The 20,210-nt window shown below is 37.7% G+C and overlaps 1 protein-coding gene across 1 annotated transcript; it reads right to left on the bottom strand.

The window, feature by feature from the left end:
* Nucleotides 1-17,289: 17,289 nt before the first annotated feature.
* LOC110913952 lies at nt 17,290-19,500 on the bottom strand. The gene is made up of 4 exons (XM_022158768.1): nt 19,099-19,500; nt 18,698-18,941; nt 18,557-18,631; nt 17,290-18,083 (listed from the first exon to the last, which is right to left on the bottom strand). The coding sequence occupies exons 1-4, from the start codon at nt 19,498-19,500 to the stop codon at nt 17,290-17,292; spliced, it is 1,515 nt and encodes a 504-aa protein (XP_022014460.1).
* Between the last annotated feature and the right edge of the window lie 710 nt (nt 19,501-20,210).

Genomic DNA, 20,210 nt, shown 5'->3' with positions numbered 1-20,210 from the left:
TAAAGGGAATACTGGGTAAACTGTTTATTTGGGATGTTGGTTATTGAACACAGTATAAATCATGTAAGACCCCATACATCTACCGTGTTGCTGAAGAAGCAACGAGGTATTTAGTTGATAGCGCTATTAGGTTTGGCACCCTCACACCGGGCCGAAAAGGACGGGCGTGAACTAATTACCTGGACTTCATGACCAATGCCTAGTTAGAGGCATTGGGGTTGGGCATTCTCATCGTGTACATATAAGACCCCTTACATCTATTCAAGGTTGTTTGATACCTTGACCTCATGACCAATGCCTAAATGGAGGCATTGGGGTTGGGCATTCACATCTAGTCGCCACATACGGTAATCGAGTTAATAACAACATCAAATCAAATCAATTTGTTAAACTGTTTTACACATGTGACTGGTAACTAAACTCGGTAACAAAACTTTGAACTCACCAGCGTAGTCTGACACACTTGTTTGCATGCTTGTAGGTCGTTAGCTGTTTGCATTGGAACTTGCTGTCTGGAGTAGCTGGAGTCTCATGGGTCGATTGGAGGGATTTATGTTCTGATCTGTTGATACCTTATATTGGTTTTAAACTATTTAACTTCGTTTAATTTTGCTTCCGCTGAATACTTTGGTTTTCTTTTGAACGTGGACGGTGTTTTATTAATAATCAAGAACTTTATTTTAGAAACATGTATGGGTTCCATGTAATTAGTGGCTCATTGCTGGTATGTCACACGCCTATCAGGGACACTCCCTAGGTGGTATTTTGGGGGTGTGACAGCTTCGATCTCCAGTATAACACACCAATATAAACAACTTAGATTATGTATAACACACCATTATAAAAGCTTCCATTCCGTATAACACACTAGTATAAATAGATTAGATCGCAAAAAAAAAACAAAAAAAACGTATGAACATTTTTTTGGAACAGATTATAGTGTTATTCTTCTCTATTGTTTGAATGTTCTTGAATCATGTTGGAATGAATCTTCTTTATTTTATTTTGGATGTCTAGATCCATGATTTCAGAGATTGGTGGTTAACTAATGAAAAATTGTTAGAATAAAGGAACTGATGGTAGTTTCTTTATTTAAAACACGATTAATGACTACAATACCCCTCGCCCATTAAATGAATCAATAATTAAAACACAAATATTACAAAAATGACACCCAACTAATCTCAACCATTGATCAAACACATCCAATGGCACCAAATACTTCCTACACTTTGTGGAGGAATCATAAGAACTAGGCCTTCCAAAAGGTTTTTCCAAAAAAAAAAAAGAATTCTCAAATATATTAAAAGAATCACTTGTTTCAGCAAAAAATAAATAAAAAAGTCGCATGAAAAAATTTACATTTGGTGTAAAAAAAAAAAATTATCGCCGTAACAAAATTTATACCAGGCGTAAACAAAACTTAAATTAGGCGTAAACAAAACTTAAATCAGGCGTAACTACTGACTCCACAATTTTTTTTTGTTTTTTTCAATGAGTATTAATAATTTTTTCTTCTATGTTTGTGCAAAAACTTGTGGCCTAACTCGCGCGGGAAGCAGGAGTTCTCATGGTTCTCACAACTCGTGGTGGTTCTTAATTGAATCGAAGCCAGTATATATATATATATATATATATATATATATATATATATATATATATATATATATATATATAGGGGAAGGTTCATTTGAGAAGAAATTTAATATGAGAAGAAAAAGAAGAAAGGGCATGATGGTAAAACATTAAATAGTTTATAGCTACTCCCATTAATTATGTTATCTTTCATTAAAAAAACAAAAAAACATTTTATCCTACACATTTCAAAATTTATCCTACATATATATTACACTTACTGAAATTTACCCTACACATATCTAAATTTATCATACACATTTAAGAATTTATCCTACACATACTAAAATTTATCCTACACATGTCGAAAATTGTCCTTCACCCTAAATTATTTTATCTTGAAAGAGTATATTTAACAAGGAGTTACAAGTTTAATTAGTTAGATAATTAATTACAAATAGAAATTTACCTATATGCCCTTATTAATAATATTAAATACACATATTAAATGAAGTAAAATGGAGCATTTCTATTGGTTTAAAATTTATTCTTTTTATTCTTACAAAATTTTTCTTCTCATTTGAACTCTCCACTATATATATAGGAAAAGTATATCGTATATATATAGGAAAAGTATATCGTACAATATGCCTTAACGTACATTGCGTACGCGAGGCAAGTTCGCATGTTATAAAAATCTAATGCTATAAAATTCGCATGTTATATTACTGAAATCGCATATAGTATACATGAAAGTCTCATGTAAATCGCATGTATATACATATCTGAAAGTCGCATGTTATATTTCTGAAAGTCGCATGTATATATAGAAATGAAAGTCGCACGTTATATCCCAATTTCGCATGTTGATAATGCCTCGCGTACACAATGTACTTAAGGCATTTTGTACGTTAACCGGACTCTATATATATATTGTGACAACTCGTATTTCGAAACCGTCTTTGTGATGTATATAACGTATGTGAACTTGATTGACTTATTGAATGTTATGACATTACGATATGTGGTTATGTGAACTATTGTGAGTAATGAATGTTATGTGCAATGTGTATTATATGTCTGTATACAAACAAGCTCTATCGCACAATGCACAACACCAACGCCCGACCGCACAAGTCATTCGGGCTTTACACTTGTACGCGGACCCTTAGTGTGACAACTCGAGTTTCTGAGATTTCATCTTTGTATTATTGCACGTTAATTGCATAGATCGTTTGTTGGCACGATTATTCGTTCACAACTATACTCAGTTGTAGTATGATAAATCGTATTGTGATTTATATGATGTATATGATTTATATGGTGTGTGGATTAAGTGTGTATGTGGTGTATGTTAATAAGATGTCTTGTGTTAATTAGTATGTTATAACTAAATATGGATCATTGGCTGAAAACCTTACCCACGAAATCCTCTCCACTCGAAAACCCTCCCCCTCACGAAAACACCCCACCCACGAAAACACCTCATGTGTTTTCGTCTAGCAAGGGGCCAACGAAAACAGAAGTGGGCTTCTGGCCCAGTAATGATTGAATAAAAAGAATTTGTGTTAACTTCGTGCACGAGATTGATAAGTGGCAAACCCTAATCACATCTCCTCTCTCTCGTTTGCCTTGAACCTGACGGCTATCCTCTCTCCTTCGAAGCCTCCTGACTCCCCTTTGCTCGATTACTCGTGGTTTCGGTTAGTGATTTACACGTTTAGTTACTTAGTTCTTGATGTCGATATGCTTGGTTAATTGGTTATGTAATTGTATGCGGAACATGATATTGATTAGGGTTGAGAAATTAGATGCTTTGAATTGTGAGTTTTGCGGTGACTCGTGATTGATATGTATATTATCTACGAACTGTTTTGTATATTGGATGATTTGATCAAAAGTATGTGTTTGTTAATGAAGGATATGCTTATTGAATTATGATCTTGGTCTCACAATGATTTGGTAGTTTATATGTTATATATATCGATGATTTGATTTAATGGTTTTTGTCGAAAATTGATCATGCATTGTAAGTGATGATTAGGGTATTTGTTAACTGCTGTGATGATGATGATTATTGTTGTGGTTCAACGAAAACACTCCCCCTTGCAATGAAAACACACCTCAACGAAATCCAAAGGGATTTCGTCACCCATGTGTTTTCGGCACAAGTAAGGGTTTTCGGCCCAAAGTGTTTTCGGCCAAGGGATTTCGGGCCCAGGTGTTTTCGCCACAAGGTTGTTTTCGGCCCAACTGTTATGTCTGTCAAGTGGTCGAACCTATTAACTGGGCCAAGTTATTAACTCAATTAACTTTATCAACTCCGTTAGACTCATGTATGATACTCTGTTAAGTGGGTACTCTTGTTTAACTCTGTTAGTGATCTACGGCAGATGGCGAGCCAATTGAAACCTCATATGGGTGTAGGAATGCAAACTCGACCTTGTGGGACAAGTGATCAACGTCGACCATCCTTCTGCTACCCTTGATAGATTTGATACAGTAGCCGTGTGGATTGGCTACCCAGATATTGTATGCATACACCCACTGAGGAGAAAACTTTGTGCAGAGAAACATTACCTACTTCAGCGTGTCAGAGTGGCACAACGGTTAACTTCATTTCAGCAAGAAGGACCAGGAGTGTCTGAGGAAGGATTACCCTGCAATGTTGACCCTCAACATAGATGTCAAGACCAAGGAAAGGAGGATCGAGGATCCACCAATTATTCGTGACTTCCCCCTAAATGTTACCTGAAGAACTGTCAGATTTATCTACACATCGACAGGTGGGATGTCAGACCAGTATCATGCTAGAAGTAACCCTCGTTATTGGTATATCTTACTACCATACACCAGGAAGGTTGCAGAAACGGCCTAATCAACTCCAAAAATTTTTGGACTCGTGCTTCACTTTAAGGAGCCCCCATTATACGCAAGAAGAGAAGTTACTCAACATGTGTTACGATTATCGAGGAACTCAACAAAGTGATAGTGGAGAGCCGCCATCCTCTTCCACGAATTGATGATCTATTCGACCAGTTGTAAAGGGTCAAGCTACTACTCCAGGATGGACCTGAGGCCAGGTTACCACCAGCTGAGAGTCCGGGTTGAGGAAGTCTTCAGAACATGCTTTCAGAATTCGTTACGGCCACTATGAGTTTCTTGTCATGCTACTCGGGTTAACAAACGCACCGGCGGTCCTCATGGACCTTATGAACAGAGTGTACAAGCCCTACCTAGATAAGCTTGTGATTGTATCCGTCGACGACATTCTGATTTACACCAAGAGTCAGGAGGAACACGAGCAGCATTTAAGATTGATTTTGGAACTCCTTCGAACAGAGCAGTTGTACGCCAAGTTTTCAAAATGCGACTTCTAGCTTCATGAAGTCCACCTTCTAGGCCACGTGGTAAACAAGGATGCGATTCATGTTGATCCATCCAAGGTAGATTCGATCAGAAATTGGCCTGCGCCTCGTACACCAACGGAAATACGCCAATTCTTGGGTTTGGCGGGTTACTACAGACGATTTATTGAAGACTCCTCGAAGATCGCGCAGCCACTTACGCTACTGACACAGAAGGGTGTCACCTACCGCTGGGGAGATTTCCAGGGAACCGCTTTCCAGTATCTGAAGGATAGGCTTTGCAGCGCACCTATTCTCTCATTGCCAGAGGGCACGGATTATTTTGTGGTCTACTGTGACGCATCGATACAGGGGCTTGGTTGTGTATTGATGCAACGGGATAAAGTTATTGCTTACGCTTCGCGGCAACTCAAGATTCACGAACAAAACTACACGACGCACGATTTAGAGCTGGGAGCTGTTGTTTTCGCGCTTAAGATATGGCGACATCACCTGTACGGTACCAAGTGCACAATTTACACCGCTCACAGGAGTCTCGAGCATATCCTTAAGCAAAAGGATTTGAACATGCGTCAACGAAGATGGGTTGAACTTCTGAACGATTACGAATGCGTCATCAAGTACCACCCAGGCAAGGCCAATGTTGTGGCTGATGCCCTCAGTCGGGAAGATACTACACCTAGGCGTGTACGAGCTTTGCAACTCACCATTCAGTCCAGTCTTCCTGCACAGATACGAACTGCTCAGATAGAAGCACTAAAGCCCGAAAACGTCAAGGCTGAAGCCTTACGCGGCTCAAGGCAGCGAATGGAACAAAAGGGAGACGGCGCCTACTATGTAACAGGGCGTATTTGGGTCCCACTTTGTGGCGGTTTACGAGAGCTTGTGATGGACGAAGCACACAAGTCTCGCTACTCGGTACATCCAGGGTCGGATAAAATGTACCATGATCTCAAAACAACATACTGGTGGCCTAGCATGAAAGGCCACATAGCGACTTACGTTGGCAAGTGTTTGACATGTGCAAAAGTCAAAGTGGAGTATCAGAAACCAGCGGGCCTACTTCAGCAACCCAAGATACCATAATGAAAATGGGAAGAAATTTCCATGGATTTTGTTACAGGCCTACCCAGATCCCAGCGTGGGAATGATACTATATGGGTGATCGTGGATCGACTCACCAAGTCTGCACACTTCCTGGCTATTAAGGAAACGGATAAGTTCTCCACTCTCGCAGACGTTTATCTTAAAGAAGTCGTTTCGAGGCACGGGGTGCCCACCTCCATCATTTCGGATCAGGATGCACGATTCACTTCAGAACTATGGTAAGCAATGCACAAAGCTTTTGTCTCTCGATTAGACATGAGCACAGCCTATCACCCTCAGACGGATGGGCAGTCTGAGCGCACTATCCAGACTTTAGAAGACATGCTTCGGGCATGTGTTATTGATTTCGGCAACAGCTGGGAAAAGCATCTCCCTTTGGTGGAGTTGTCATACAACAATAGTTACCACACCAGCATTCAAGCCGCTCCATTCGAGGCATTGTACGGGCGTAAATGCCGGTCACCTCTCTGTTGGGCAGAGGTGGGGGATAGTCAGATCACGGGACCAGAACTTATAGTGGACACCACTGAAAAGATTGCACAAATACGACAACGCATGGCGGCAGCTCGCGACCGTCAGAAAAGCTACGCGGATAAGCGTAGGAAGTCATTGGAATTTCAGGTCGGGGATCGGGTTTTACTTAAAGTCTCACCCTGGAAGGGTGTGGTTCGCTTTGGCAAGCGAGGCAAACTCAATCCGCGGTATGTCGGACCGTTTGAAATCGCAGAAAGAATAGGCAAAGTGGCCTACAGACTAAACCTACCAGCTGAACTCGGTGCAGTTCACAATGTTTTCCACGTGTCGAATCTGAAGAAGTGCCTGTCAGATGAGACCCTCATAGTTCCTCTGAAGGAACCCACTATCGACGAGCGGTTGCAGTTCGTCGAGGAACCAGTTGAAATCACAGACCGGGATGTTAAGGTCCTCAAACACAAGAGAATCCCTCTTGTCCGAGTTCGTTGGAACTCCAAACGTGGCCCAGAGTACACCTGGGAACGCGAAGACCAGATGACAGAAAAGTACCACCAGTTATTCGGAACCAATGCAACCACTACTGAGGCTGAAGCTACTACTGCGGAATTTCGGGACGAAATTCCAGATCAACGGGGGGAGGATGTGACACCCCAGGAAAACCAATGAACGATATAACTTACCTAGCTTCCTCAGTGCGTGCGTACCAAATTTCGGGACGAAATTTCTTTTTAGTTGGGGATAATGTGACAACTCGTATTTCGAAACCGTTTTTGTGATGTATATAACGTATGTGAACTTGATTGACTTATTGAATGTTATGACATTACGATATGTGGTTATGTGAACTATTGTGAGTAATGAATGTTATGTGCAATGTGTATTATATGTATGTATACAAACAAGCTCTATCGCACAATGCACAACACCAACGCTCGACCGCACAAGTCATTCGGGCTTTACACTTGTACGCGGACCCTTAGTGTGACAACTCGAGTTTCTGAGATTTCATCTTTGTATTATTGCACGTTAATTGCATAGATCGTTTGTTGGCACGATTATTCGTTCACAACTATACTCGGTTGTAGTATGATAAATCGTATTGTGATTTATATGATGTATATGATTTATATGGTGTGTGGATTAAGTGTGTATGTGGTGTATGTTAATAAGATGTCTTGTGTTAATTAGTATGTTATAACTAAATATGGATCATTGGCTGAAAACCTTACCCACGAAATCCTCTCCACTCGAAAACCCTCCCCCTCACGAAAACACCCCACCCACGAAAACACCTCATGTGTTTTCGTCTAGCAAGGGGCCAACGAAAACAGAAGTGGGCTTCTGGCCCAGTAATGATTGAATAAAAAGAATTTGTGTTAACTTCATGCACAAGATCGATAAGTGGCAAACCCTAATCACATCTCCTCTCTCTCGTTTGCCTTGAACCTGACGGCTATCCTCTCTCCTTCGAAGCCTGACTCCCCTTTGCTCGATCACTCGTGGTTTCGGTTAGTGATTTACACGTTTAGTTACTTAGTTCTTGATGTCGATATGCTTGGTTAATTGGTTATGTAATTGTATGCGGAACATGATATTGATTAGGGTTGAGAAATTAGATGCTTTGAATTGTGAGTTTTGCGGTGACTCGTGGTTGATATGTATATTATCTACGAACTGTTTTGTATATTTGATGATTTGATCAAAAGTATGTGTCTGTTAATGAAGGATATGCTGATTGAATTATGATCTTGGTCTCACAATGATTTGGTAGTTTATATGTTATATATATCGATGATTTGATTTAATGGTTTTTGTCGAAAATTGATCATGCACTGTAAGTGATGATTAGGGTATTTGTTAACTGCTGTGATGATGATGATTATTGTTGTGGTTCAACGAAAACACTCCCCCTTGCAATGAAAACACACCTCAACGAAATCCAAAGGGATTTCGTCACCCATGTGTTTTCGGCATAAGTAAGGGTTTTCGGCCCAAAGTGTTTTCGGCCAAGGGATTTCGGGCCCAGGTGTTTTCGCCACAAGGTTGTTTTCGGCCCAACTGTTATGTCTGTCAAGTGGTCGAACCTATTAACTGGGCCAAGTTATTAACTCAATTAACTTTATCAACTCCGTTAGACTCATGTATGATACTCTGTTAAGTGGGTACTCTTGTTTAACTCTGTTAGTTAATTCTGTTAGTTAACTAACAGTGTTTGTTTATTATTTCGGTTACGTATGTAAACCTTGTTGAATTGCTAACTTCGTTAAGACTCTTAACACTTTCAAGTAGGTTAATGAATAGTCAAGTTAGTAAGAACTATGATGGACATTTATGTGAAAGATGGATTTTGCATGAATTGGATTAACTGCTTACATGATACAAGATGCTAACTGCTGGGCACACTTTGTGATAATACTGTGATGCAAGTTACATGTGAAACATTACGAACAAGAACTGATTGAGTATACGTGCACTATAGGATTTGACTGATTGATTGTGAGCACATAACTTAGCATACCGAGCAAACCAAGGTGAGTTCACACAGCCAAGGCATGGGGTTCCCGGGTGGGAATGGGATTGGATGACTTATTGTATATACTCAGATGATAGAACCTAACGATAAGATACGGCTAGACTAGTAACACTTATTGAACTGATCTTCGCACACCTGCCAAGGGTTGGCCGCGATATTATGACTGACTTCGCACACCTGCCTTAGGAAGGCCGCGAACTAAATTTACTAATCTTCGCACACCTGCCTGGGAGGCCGCGATACAAATAAACCTAGTCTAGAATACTTGGGAAAGACATCCCCTAATCTTCGCATACCTGCCTGGGAGGCCGCGATGGAAACTAATACGATACATGACATAACGAACAAACATACTACTCACACTATACTATTACTGAACTATGAACTGTGAACTCGCTCAACTAGTTGTTGACTCTCTATTACATGCCTTGCAGGCTTATAGGTGCATATCCAGGGAACTTGCTGTCTGGGAAGCTGGAGTGGTCATGGGTCGAGACACATGGAAACGCAACACAAGAATTAAGAACTTACATGTGGTTTCATAAACACTCATTGAGTTAAATACGCTTCCGCTGTAAACTGTGAAATACTGTAATATTGTAACACTTGTTGTTTATAAATGAAAGTACTGTTCACCTATACTTATGAGTTCAATGTGATTGATGGTTAAGATCCTGGTCAGTCACGCCTCCAAGCGGTGGTACTCCGCATGTGGATTTTGGGGGTGTGACATATATATATATATATATATATATATATATATATATATATATATATATATTGATAAAATAACTAGAGGCACAATTTAGTAATGTTTGTTCCAAGATCTAACTAGAGCCCTATTAATTATAGGCGGGCTGGATGATGTTGAGGTCTCACATTAGTATAACAAGGGGATCATCAACATCCACAGAGATTTTATCGTGCGGTTAGGTTGCCTCGGTCAACCAACCGTCTTCTCGATAGGATTTTGAGTAACCAGGATAAGCAGATTCGGCTTCTGACACTGTCGGATGCATGATGACATGGGGTGGCTAATGCCTGGCATGGGTGAAATGTATGAGTATATGGGTATATCGGCTCGACCCCGTCTACCACCACGAGTTTATCCGGACTGGGGCCCGCTCTATACACAGCAGCCCGACCCGTCCATGCCATCCTTAACCCAACCCATCACGCCCATGCCGATCTTTACTCAACCCATCTCGTCCATGCAGGTATGTTATCTTATTTTTCTTTCATTTATTGACGAGCAATTTAACGTTATGTAATGGGTATTTTGTTAAAATTCTTATAGGCTTCCGGCCCATCCTATACTCATCCCGAACTTCCATGCCTCATTATCCTCAGTCCGGCTAGACCATGCCGCTCTTTTCTCTGTCCGAGCTTTCCATGCAAGTATGCTATTTTGTTTTTATTTAATTTTCTAAGAACAATTTTTATGTTATGTAATGAGTAATTTGTTTAACTTTTTTTTATTGGCTCCAGGCACGTCCTATACGCTGCAAGCCCATCACCCTTTACTAGGAGTGGCCCGAACTTTACGGAGGAGGAGCTCGTGGAGTCTGCAAGGATTGATGACAATTTAATGATGCAGTACTGTACGAACAATTTAATTTTTATATTTTGATGTATGAACAATTTAATTTTCAGTATTTGTAATATTTGTTTAATTTGGTTATGTTTGTTTTATAAGTTATAACGTATGGATATGTATGGATATGTTTAGTTTGTTTGGATTATTTAATTTCACTACGTCTTTTATAAAATTTGTAACAAAAAAATAAACAATATACTTTTATAACAAAAAAAACAACTTATTTAATTTTTATAAAAAATAAAGTCTAAAAAGATACTAACAACTATATGCTGCTCTTGAAAAAAAAAAATCCTCTAGGGAACGTATTGCCCTATATATGATTCCCCTGGTCCCCTAATCATTGGTCTGAAAAGTTTTACTTCAAGTACACTATAGGAAGCGTATAGCTCAATACGTCTGGACCCAGAGGAACCATATTGCCCTATATGAGTCCCCTGGTCCCCTAATTATTGGTCTGAAAATTTTGTACTTCAAGTACATTATATGAAGCGTATAACTCAATACGCCGGGACCTAGAGGAACCATAACTGCCCTATACGATTCCTATATGGTTCTAGGAATGTACAAATAAAATAAAATGGGAGGATCTGTAGATAACTGATGTGTGAAAATGTATATATTAAATTCGAACAAGTTTTTAAAATGGAATCGCAAACTAAATCACACACAATCGGCAAGTGCACCGGTCGCAGTGTAGAGTAGATGGCAAGAACGGATATCAATCCGTGGACCCTATGTGCAAACTCTAGATACTGAACCATTATCGAATACAAAGTCAATTTTAAGTTTTATTTTGATGATTATCTAATAACCTAATTGGTATAAAAATGGTAAACAAGACTAACAACGCAATATGCAAACGAACTCGGAAGCAAAGTGTAGGTCAAATATGATGAGAAAAGACTACCTAGGTGTCGAATCCCTAGAATCATGCAACGCTATCTTGACTATGGTAATGGCTAAATATCCTAATCTACCCGAATAACCTCCCGCTAGAGATGATCAACCAAAAGATAGGAACGAAATGCGAAGTGTTAGAACGAACCGGCTCGACCTATCGATACCAAATCCCACGAATATCAAGTATATGAAACTATCGTACCCAAAACTCTCTGTTCGCGAAGCAAACCAACCCTTGAGAATCGAAATCCTAGGAAACCCTAAACGTGATGAAATAAAAGAGCCCGAGCTATCGGTCACCCAATCTACCCAACAACGATTAGCTAATAACCTAGCACACCTAAATCGTCTCTCGAGTCACTAGATGAGGATGCAAGTTTTAGTTTATTGATTTTAATAATTGATTAACTTGGTTTATTTCTAAACACAAGATTCAAACCGAAAACTTTAAGATCAACCGATTCAAATTAAATTCTAAGTCTAGGGTTATTTCTACGTGCCTAAACCGCTGAATTCATCAATCAAAAACTAACACAAACACTAGAACATGCAATATCAAGATCAAGTTCAAGATAAAGTTATGTAAATCGCATAAAATAGCCAAACCGAGTCAAAACAACGTCACAAACATCTAGTTCATCTCAACCTAAGTAGTTTACTGATTTAGCTACTCATAATATCCATAAACAAAGCATAATCACGACTGAAAACAAAGCAAAACATGGTTTCGATGCAAAAGATTGGAAAAATAAGCGTAATATGGAACCCGTAATGCTCCAACCACGAACCGGATATTTCTTTTCTTTCTTTTTCTTGCGCCAAACTAAAACAACCGTCCTATCTTTTTTTGATGTGCGATCCCAACTAGATGTCAACAATTAATAGGGATCCACCAACTGATGTTTTCGAAAATTATAATAACTAGTGATATTCACCCGCGCTTCGGGGCGAGAACTCGGTATGTATTAGTTCAGTTCGTTACAGTTCCAACAACACTTGCTATAATAATGAAATAGAAAACTTTACATCAATCAAAAACAATAAGAACGATTTTCAATAATAGTACTGATGTTGTTTAGCTGATAACCATTCGGTTCGTTTGCTTTATGGGTACCGATGTTGTTTAGTTGATATCAATTTTAATTGTGTTCTCTGTTTATTTTGTCAGCATTGCGATATAAATTTTATTGAAAATGAATATTGTGTCGCTATCGTACCAAACTAAATTGAAGCCGATTAAACAACATCTGTGTCGGCATTTATTTTTATTGTTATTGCTTTCGATAAACTAACACCCATCTCGCTACCATACCATATCAAATTGAATCGTACAACATCGGTATCGATATGTATTTATTTTATGGTTTTCAGTTTGATAACATATACCATGCCACTATCGTAGTGAACTCAACCGAAACCAAATGACCAACATCGATTTTAGTACCATTATTTATTTTTAGTGTGTTTTTTCGATAAACGACACCATATCGCTACCGTATCGTACCAAACAACATCGATACTCGTACTCGTATTCATCTTTTTCGTTTTCGAAAACTTTTCATTTATACAACTATGTTTGTGACGCTAATTGAATACCGGTATTAGTACCATCACAAACTGAATCCACCGATACCGTTGGACCAACATCGGATAAATAAATATTACTAAAATAATAAAATCAAATTCCACTAAAATTAAAAAAACAAATAAAATACCATTAAAAAGCAGATACTGAAACATTTTGAGTTACAAAAAAACAAATAAATACAATACCATTAAAAATAAAAAAAACAAATAGTTAAATATTTTATGTTACTATTCATCAAGAGTCTTAATTAGTATATAATAGTCAATTTTCCCCCGCGCTTCGCGGCGAAAATTCCGTCATTATCTGTTCGGTTTGTTACGGTACCAGCACTCGCTACAGTAATCAAAAGAGAAAATCTTACATCGATCAAAAACAGTAAAAACGAATATCATGTTGTTTACTTGATATCGGTTCGGTTGGTTTGTGTTCTATGTTTATTTTTTTCAACATTGTGATGTAAATTTTATTGCAAACGAATATTGTTCCACTATCGTACCAAACCTAACTAAAACTGACTGAATAACATCTGTACTGGTACTGGTTTTATTTTTATTGTTTTTGTTTTCGATAAATTGGCACCCTATATTTATTTTATTGTTTTTTTCTTTCGATAAACTGACACCCTATAAATTATTCATTTATACAACTTCGTGTGTGTCGATAAATGAATATTTCCGTGACAATCTAAACCAATCGATACCGTTCGAACAACATCAATGCCGCTCTATCGGTGTTCGTTTTTATCATTTTCAACCGATGTAAAACACGTGTTGATTTCTATACCTAGAGCATGTATTGTACAGTTGCTGTAGCGAACCGTAATGATACTGATCAGATGCCCGCCGAATGTTAAAAAATAAACAAACATAGACGGAGATTTAGATTTTTTAAAAAATTAACGAACACAAGTTACTATGTAACGAACCGTATCGATACCGATCCAATGCCTATGGAATGCTAAGAAAATAAACATATACACGAATTTTAATTTATTTTTTTAAAGTTAACGAACACAAGTTATTACTAAATATCAAATTTAATAATAAATAAAATACTGTTAATAATAAATAAAAAAGCAAACACTTAAAATTATGAATTGTTATTTATTACTAAAACTCAAATTATATAACATATAAAATATTACTTAAACTCAAAATATTAAAATAACATATGTATAATAATAATAACTAGTGTAACACCGATCCAGTGCCTATGGAATGCTAAAAAATAAACATATACACGAATTTTAATTTATTTTTTAAAGTTAACGAACACAAGTTATTGCTAAAATATCAAATTTAATAATAAATAAAATACTGTTAATTAAAATAAAAAAGCAAACACTTAAAATTATGAATTGTTATTTATTACTAAAACTCAAATTATATAACATATAAAATATTAGTTAAACTCAAAATATTAAAACATATACACGAATTTTAATTCATCCAAACTTTCAAATCATATGTATAATAATAATAACTAGTGTAACACCCCACGTTACGCGTGGGAATTTGGTCGGTATTGTTACGTTATCGGTACTCGTTATACCAATGGGAAGAGAATACCCCAAAAAATAAAGCCGATATGCCCAAAAGGATATGAACATGTCATTTACATCAATCTTAAACCAAAAAAACGAATAGTGATACCGGTTCGTAATACTAATATCAGTACCAATGTTGTTAGGTTGTAATCAGTACAGTTCGTTACGATACTGGTATTATACCGAAACTTGTATAGATTATGATACCACAGTTGCGTATTCATCTTTTTTAAAAGTTAATATATGTTAATATAGAAAAATTAAAGCACATGATATATTAAATATAACTAAAAAATATATCTTTTTCTATTATAAAGTTTATTATGACAGTTAAAGAAATAAGTAAATAATATAATAATAAAAAGCAATAAAAAGGAAGTAAATAATATAATATCAAAAAGCATATTTCTAACAAATATGTATTGAGGGGGAAATAAAAGAAAAGAAACTGTAGGGGGAAATCCAAAACTTAGATGACTTGTGCATAATTGAAAAGATACAAACATGACTATTGCGTCGACATTTATGAATTAATACATATATATACAATAATAATAATAATAATAATAATAATAATAATAATAGCTCCCTTTTTTTCCTTTGTCTTGTTGCTGCTAGAGATGGCAAAAAAGCCCAAGCCTGACGGGTATACCCGAAACCCTAAACATACGGGCTGGGTATACCTGAAGCCCAGTGGTTATGGGCCGGGTACGGGCTTAAAAAAAGAAAAAAAAATCGGGTACGGGTACAGGTATGGGATTTAGTGATACCCGCCCGATACCCGGCCCATTTACCCGAATAATACCCGAAAGTATCAAATTATTGATTTCCATACGTATAAACTTAGTACATGTACTTAATACCTTCTCTATAGTCATATGTTGATATGTATTTGGCGGGTGCTTAGTGAACAAATAACTTATTTTTGAGCATGTATATTGGATATGGAAGCTATCACCCTTTATTATGTGGATGTTTAAACAATTAGGTGGTCCTAATAGAATTACTTAATTAAGTAATCGTTTTGATTTAGTTTGGTATATGTGGTCTGAACATGATATGTAAGTTATTAATCATATTTTCATTTGTTATAGTCATTAAAGTAGTAAATTATATAAACATCAAAGTAAAAATTTCACATTTTTCCCAACGGGTATTTTTATGAAATTAACGGGTATGCCCGATACCCGACAGGTAATTACCCGACAAATACCCAACGGGTAACGGGTCGGGTATGGGACAAAAAATTACAACCGGGTATGGGCCTGGGATTACCAATACCCGGCCCAAGCCCGGCCCATTACCATTCCTAGTTGCTGCCGTTCTACTGTTGATTTTCGAGAATAACAATCTTAACTAGTGTTTTTCAATGACGCACGTTGCGCGAAAGGCATTGATGTTTTCGACCGACATCATTCTTCAAACGATTCGTGATAAACGATGCGTAACCAGCCAAATCCGGCATCGTGGAGTGTATTAAAAAGGGAGCAATTGGACGATTGGATGCTGGGCTAGGTGTTTCTTGGAATGCCCACGGATTGTTCGGGTCAAAACCACGATTATGAGGATTCATTTTTCGTATTGTGGTTGGATGAGATTTTTTTTTTTAAAATAAGATAGAGATGATTATAGAAGAGGTGGAGTAGTTGTGGTAAAAAAATGAATAGAAGTGTGACTATTTATAGTGAATAAATTTTTTTAAACACATAGCCGTTGGCCAACGGCTAGCCCAAACGGCTACTTGTCTTGGCCAATGAGATTCCGTCATGTCATCTTGATAGCCCCGTCCAACGCCCTGGCTGAAACCCCCGCCCAAGGGGCCACGCCGAAACCCAAGCCCACCCGGGGTGGTGACTTGGGCGTTTGTACCCAACCCACGCCACAACCCCCGCCCCCAGGCTGAAACCCCCGCCCAAGAGGCCACGCCGAAACCCAAGCCCACCCAGGATGATGACTTAGGCGTTTATACCCAATCCACACCACAACCCCGACATATACCCTATATTCTAATATACCCTAAATTCACTGTCCATTTAGTTTGAAATTTATCATATATGAATATGAATAATTGCCCCCTGCTCCAACTCACGTAAACAACATATATATGGCCTTTAGGTTTTTTTTTTTTTTTTTTTTTTTTTTTTCATAATATTAAAGGCCCACAATTATGAACTCCCCCAACTGTTGTTTTCGAATAATATGCATGGCTGGAAGTCAAATCTTTAGCGGCCCACTATCTTCTATAAACTTGGGCCTTTTTTTCTTTTTTCGTTAAGCAACAGCCCCCTGCCCCCCTCCAAAAATTGTGTCTGATGTTGCTTTTTGATATGCTGCCATCACTATGTATTTTTTTTTTTTTTTTAACGGTAAACTTCATTAACGAAAAAACAACGATCCAAGCCGGGTCGCCAAAACAACTACAAGATTACATATTTACAAATGTGCTCCAATCCTTCCAATCTAAGCCTTTATACCTCGATCTATTTGAGAACCAAAGAAAACTTAAAGCCTTAATTTCGCTAATAATACTTTCAATCCTAACCGGCGAATTTGAAAATTTCACGTTATTCCTAGCACGCCAAATGCTCCAGCTAGCAATCATAATGATACCTTGGACCGCGTCCTTTTTCCTGTCCGACAATCCGAGATCTTTATGGAACGTAAAGAGATCACGAAGAGAAAAAGCGAAGATATTGGGAATTTTACACCAAGAACTAACTCCACTCCAAACTGTCGATGCAGTGAAACCCGCCACAAACAGGTGATCAGCCGATTCCTCATCGGAATTACACAGGGGCACGACGTGTCGCCAATCCCGATGTTTCTTCTCCTTAACGCTTCGGCTGTGGGAACTTTGTTCATCTCCAACCTCCAGGCATGAATGTTAACTTTGGCAGGAACCCAGTTACACCATTCCAACACAAAATTGTTCTCCTGCACTTGATCCTCTTTCAATAACTTTTTAACCGCTTTGACCGAGAACAAACCATCCGATTCGGAGATCCACTTCCACCGGGCCTTCCCAGCCGTTAATTGGACGTTATCAAGCAGCCCGACTAACTGATTTAAACTAGAACGTGTACCTGAATCCAACATGACCGAGTTCCAGCTCCAAGAATACCTTCCATCGACATTTTGACTGTTGATCCTATCCGCAACCGAGGCCCTTTTATCAACTTCCAAACTAAAAAGATCTGGATAAACAACCTTGAGAGGTTCATCAAGTAACCATGTATCAAGCCAAAACATTACATCTTCATTGTTACCAATTGATCCTCTCATAAAGCTTCTTAACGGACGACCACCCACCTTCGTGTTGACAAAATTCTTTGCTATATTATTCCAAACTCTAGAAAGGGATTTTTTTAAACGGAATGCATTCCCATCCCGTCCTACTAACATGAAGAGCATAAATGACTTTTTTCCACAAGTTACTATCTTCCGTCTTGTATCTCCATCCCCATTTCGATAATAAGGACTTATTCATCACTTCTAATTTACTTAAACCCAAACCTCCCTTATTTTTTTGACAAGTGACCTTATCCCAAGCAACCCAATGCATCTTTTTTTCTTCTCCGGAGCCACCCCATAAAAACTTCTTTATCATGGATTCTAATTCCGAGATTATTTTCTTTGGAGCCTTATAAAGGGAAAAGTAATAAGTTGGGAGACTTTCCATGACAGACTTTATTAAAACCACCCTACCCCCTATTGAAAGCAGGTGAGACTTCCATTTAGAGAGACGAGCACAGAAACTCTCGATAACCGGAAGGCGGAAGCCAATTCGAGATCCTATTCATATTGGCTCCAACTTTGAGCCCAAGGTATTTGAAAGGGGGACAATCATGTTTACACCCGACCATACTCGCCATTTCCCCTATTTCCCCCAAACCCACTCCAATACCATAAAGATAAGATTTATCAATATTAATTTTAAGACCTGAACAAAGAAAAAAACATCGAAGAATTCTCACTATGTTCAAAAGTTCAGCTCTTGACCATTCACCCATAACAATTGCGTCATCCGTGTACAAAAGATGAGCAATACTCGCTCCGTTGTTAGGAGTCGAGATCCCTTGAATGACCCCGGCTCTCAAAGCGTTGTCAATCATACACGAAAGAGCATCCATCACTACCAATAAAAGAAAAGGCGACAACGGATCACCTTGTCTCATACCTTTTTCACATTTAAACGTAAAAGTTGGCGAACCGTTTACCAACACCGAAGAATTAGCCGACTTTAGAATCCCCTTAATCCAAGAACACCATTTATTGTGAAAACCCATTTTATGAAGGATGTTCACAACAAAATTCCAATTCACGTTATCATATACCTTGTCGAAGTCAAATTTCAAGATGAGAGCTTTATATTTTTTTCTTTTTTATCCATGAAATAAGTTCATTAACTATAAGAGGACCATCCAGAATATATCTCCCTTGAAGGAATGCCGACTGAGACTCTGATATAACACCATCAAGAACCATCCTCATGCGATTGGCTAGAACTTTTGAGATCACCTTGCTTATTGCTCCCACCAGATTAATGGGCCTATAGTTAATAAGCGAAACCGGATCATTAACTTTAGGCACAAGGGTAATAAATGAGGCCCCACTACCTAAGGAAATATCACCACAGTTATAAAACCAATCGAAAATTCTCACAAAATCGTCCTTGAATAAGTTCCAAAAATGTTTGATGAATCTAAAATTCATCCCATTAGGACCCGGGGCTCTCTCGTCTCCACAACTAAAAACTGCTTCTTTGATTTCATGCTCCGAGAACGGCTCAATAAGGAGATTACTTTCCATTTCCGAAATCTTCTTAATATTCATATGTTGGATTATGTATGCCCAAGACACATATTAAATTGATGTGGCTGGTACGTTATGATCCAAGTCGAGTCATACCCAAATACAAGCTAGACAAACACTTATAATATTTATTTATGATATGATCAAACAAATAAATATTAACACTTACAATATTTAGAAATTGGTTTTCTAAATAATTACACTTGACAAACTAATAAATTATATGGATAATTTATTTTGAGAGAATATTTTATTTATGTTATTTAATGGGTTAAATAACATTATAAAAGTTATGATTTATTGCATAAAGTCTTATAAATATGTAATGTTATATTTATAAAAGTTATAAATATAATATATAAGACATAAAATTAAAGTTGGAAAAATTCCTATTGGTTGAATTAGGTGGCATATGGGCCGCCCCTATGGGGTCTTCCCAAAGATTTTTTGGCCAATAATTTTTCATGCAATATCTCTCTCATACTTCATATTTTGATTTGGTGATTTTAATGGAGAGATCTCTAAGACTTTAGTTAGTGATTTCTCTAACCTTTTCAAGTGGAAGACTTGATAAACCACTCTAAAAAATTTCGGCCATAGTGTGCCATACTAGAGGGTTTTCAAGTTTGAACATTCAAGTGCAAGAACACTATTATTCCACTCATAATTTTCGACCATGATGTGGTTGTTTAGAGGGAATCTTAGTA

Source organism: Helianthus annuus, chromosome 15, assembly GCF_002127325.2.
Source record: "Helianthus annuus cultivar XRQ/B chromosome 15, HanXRQr2.0-SUNRISE, whole genome shotgun sequence".
Classification (NCBI taxonomy): domain Eukaryota; kingdom Viridiplantae; phylum Streptophyta; class Magnoliopsida; order Asterales; family Asteraceae; genus Helianthus; species Helianthus annuus.
The sequence above is the reverse complement of the archived record's forward strand: the minus strand, read 5'-3'. Positions and strand labels throughout refer to the sequence as shown.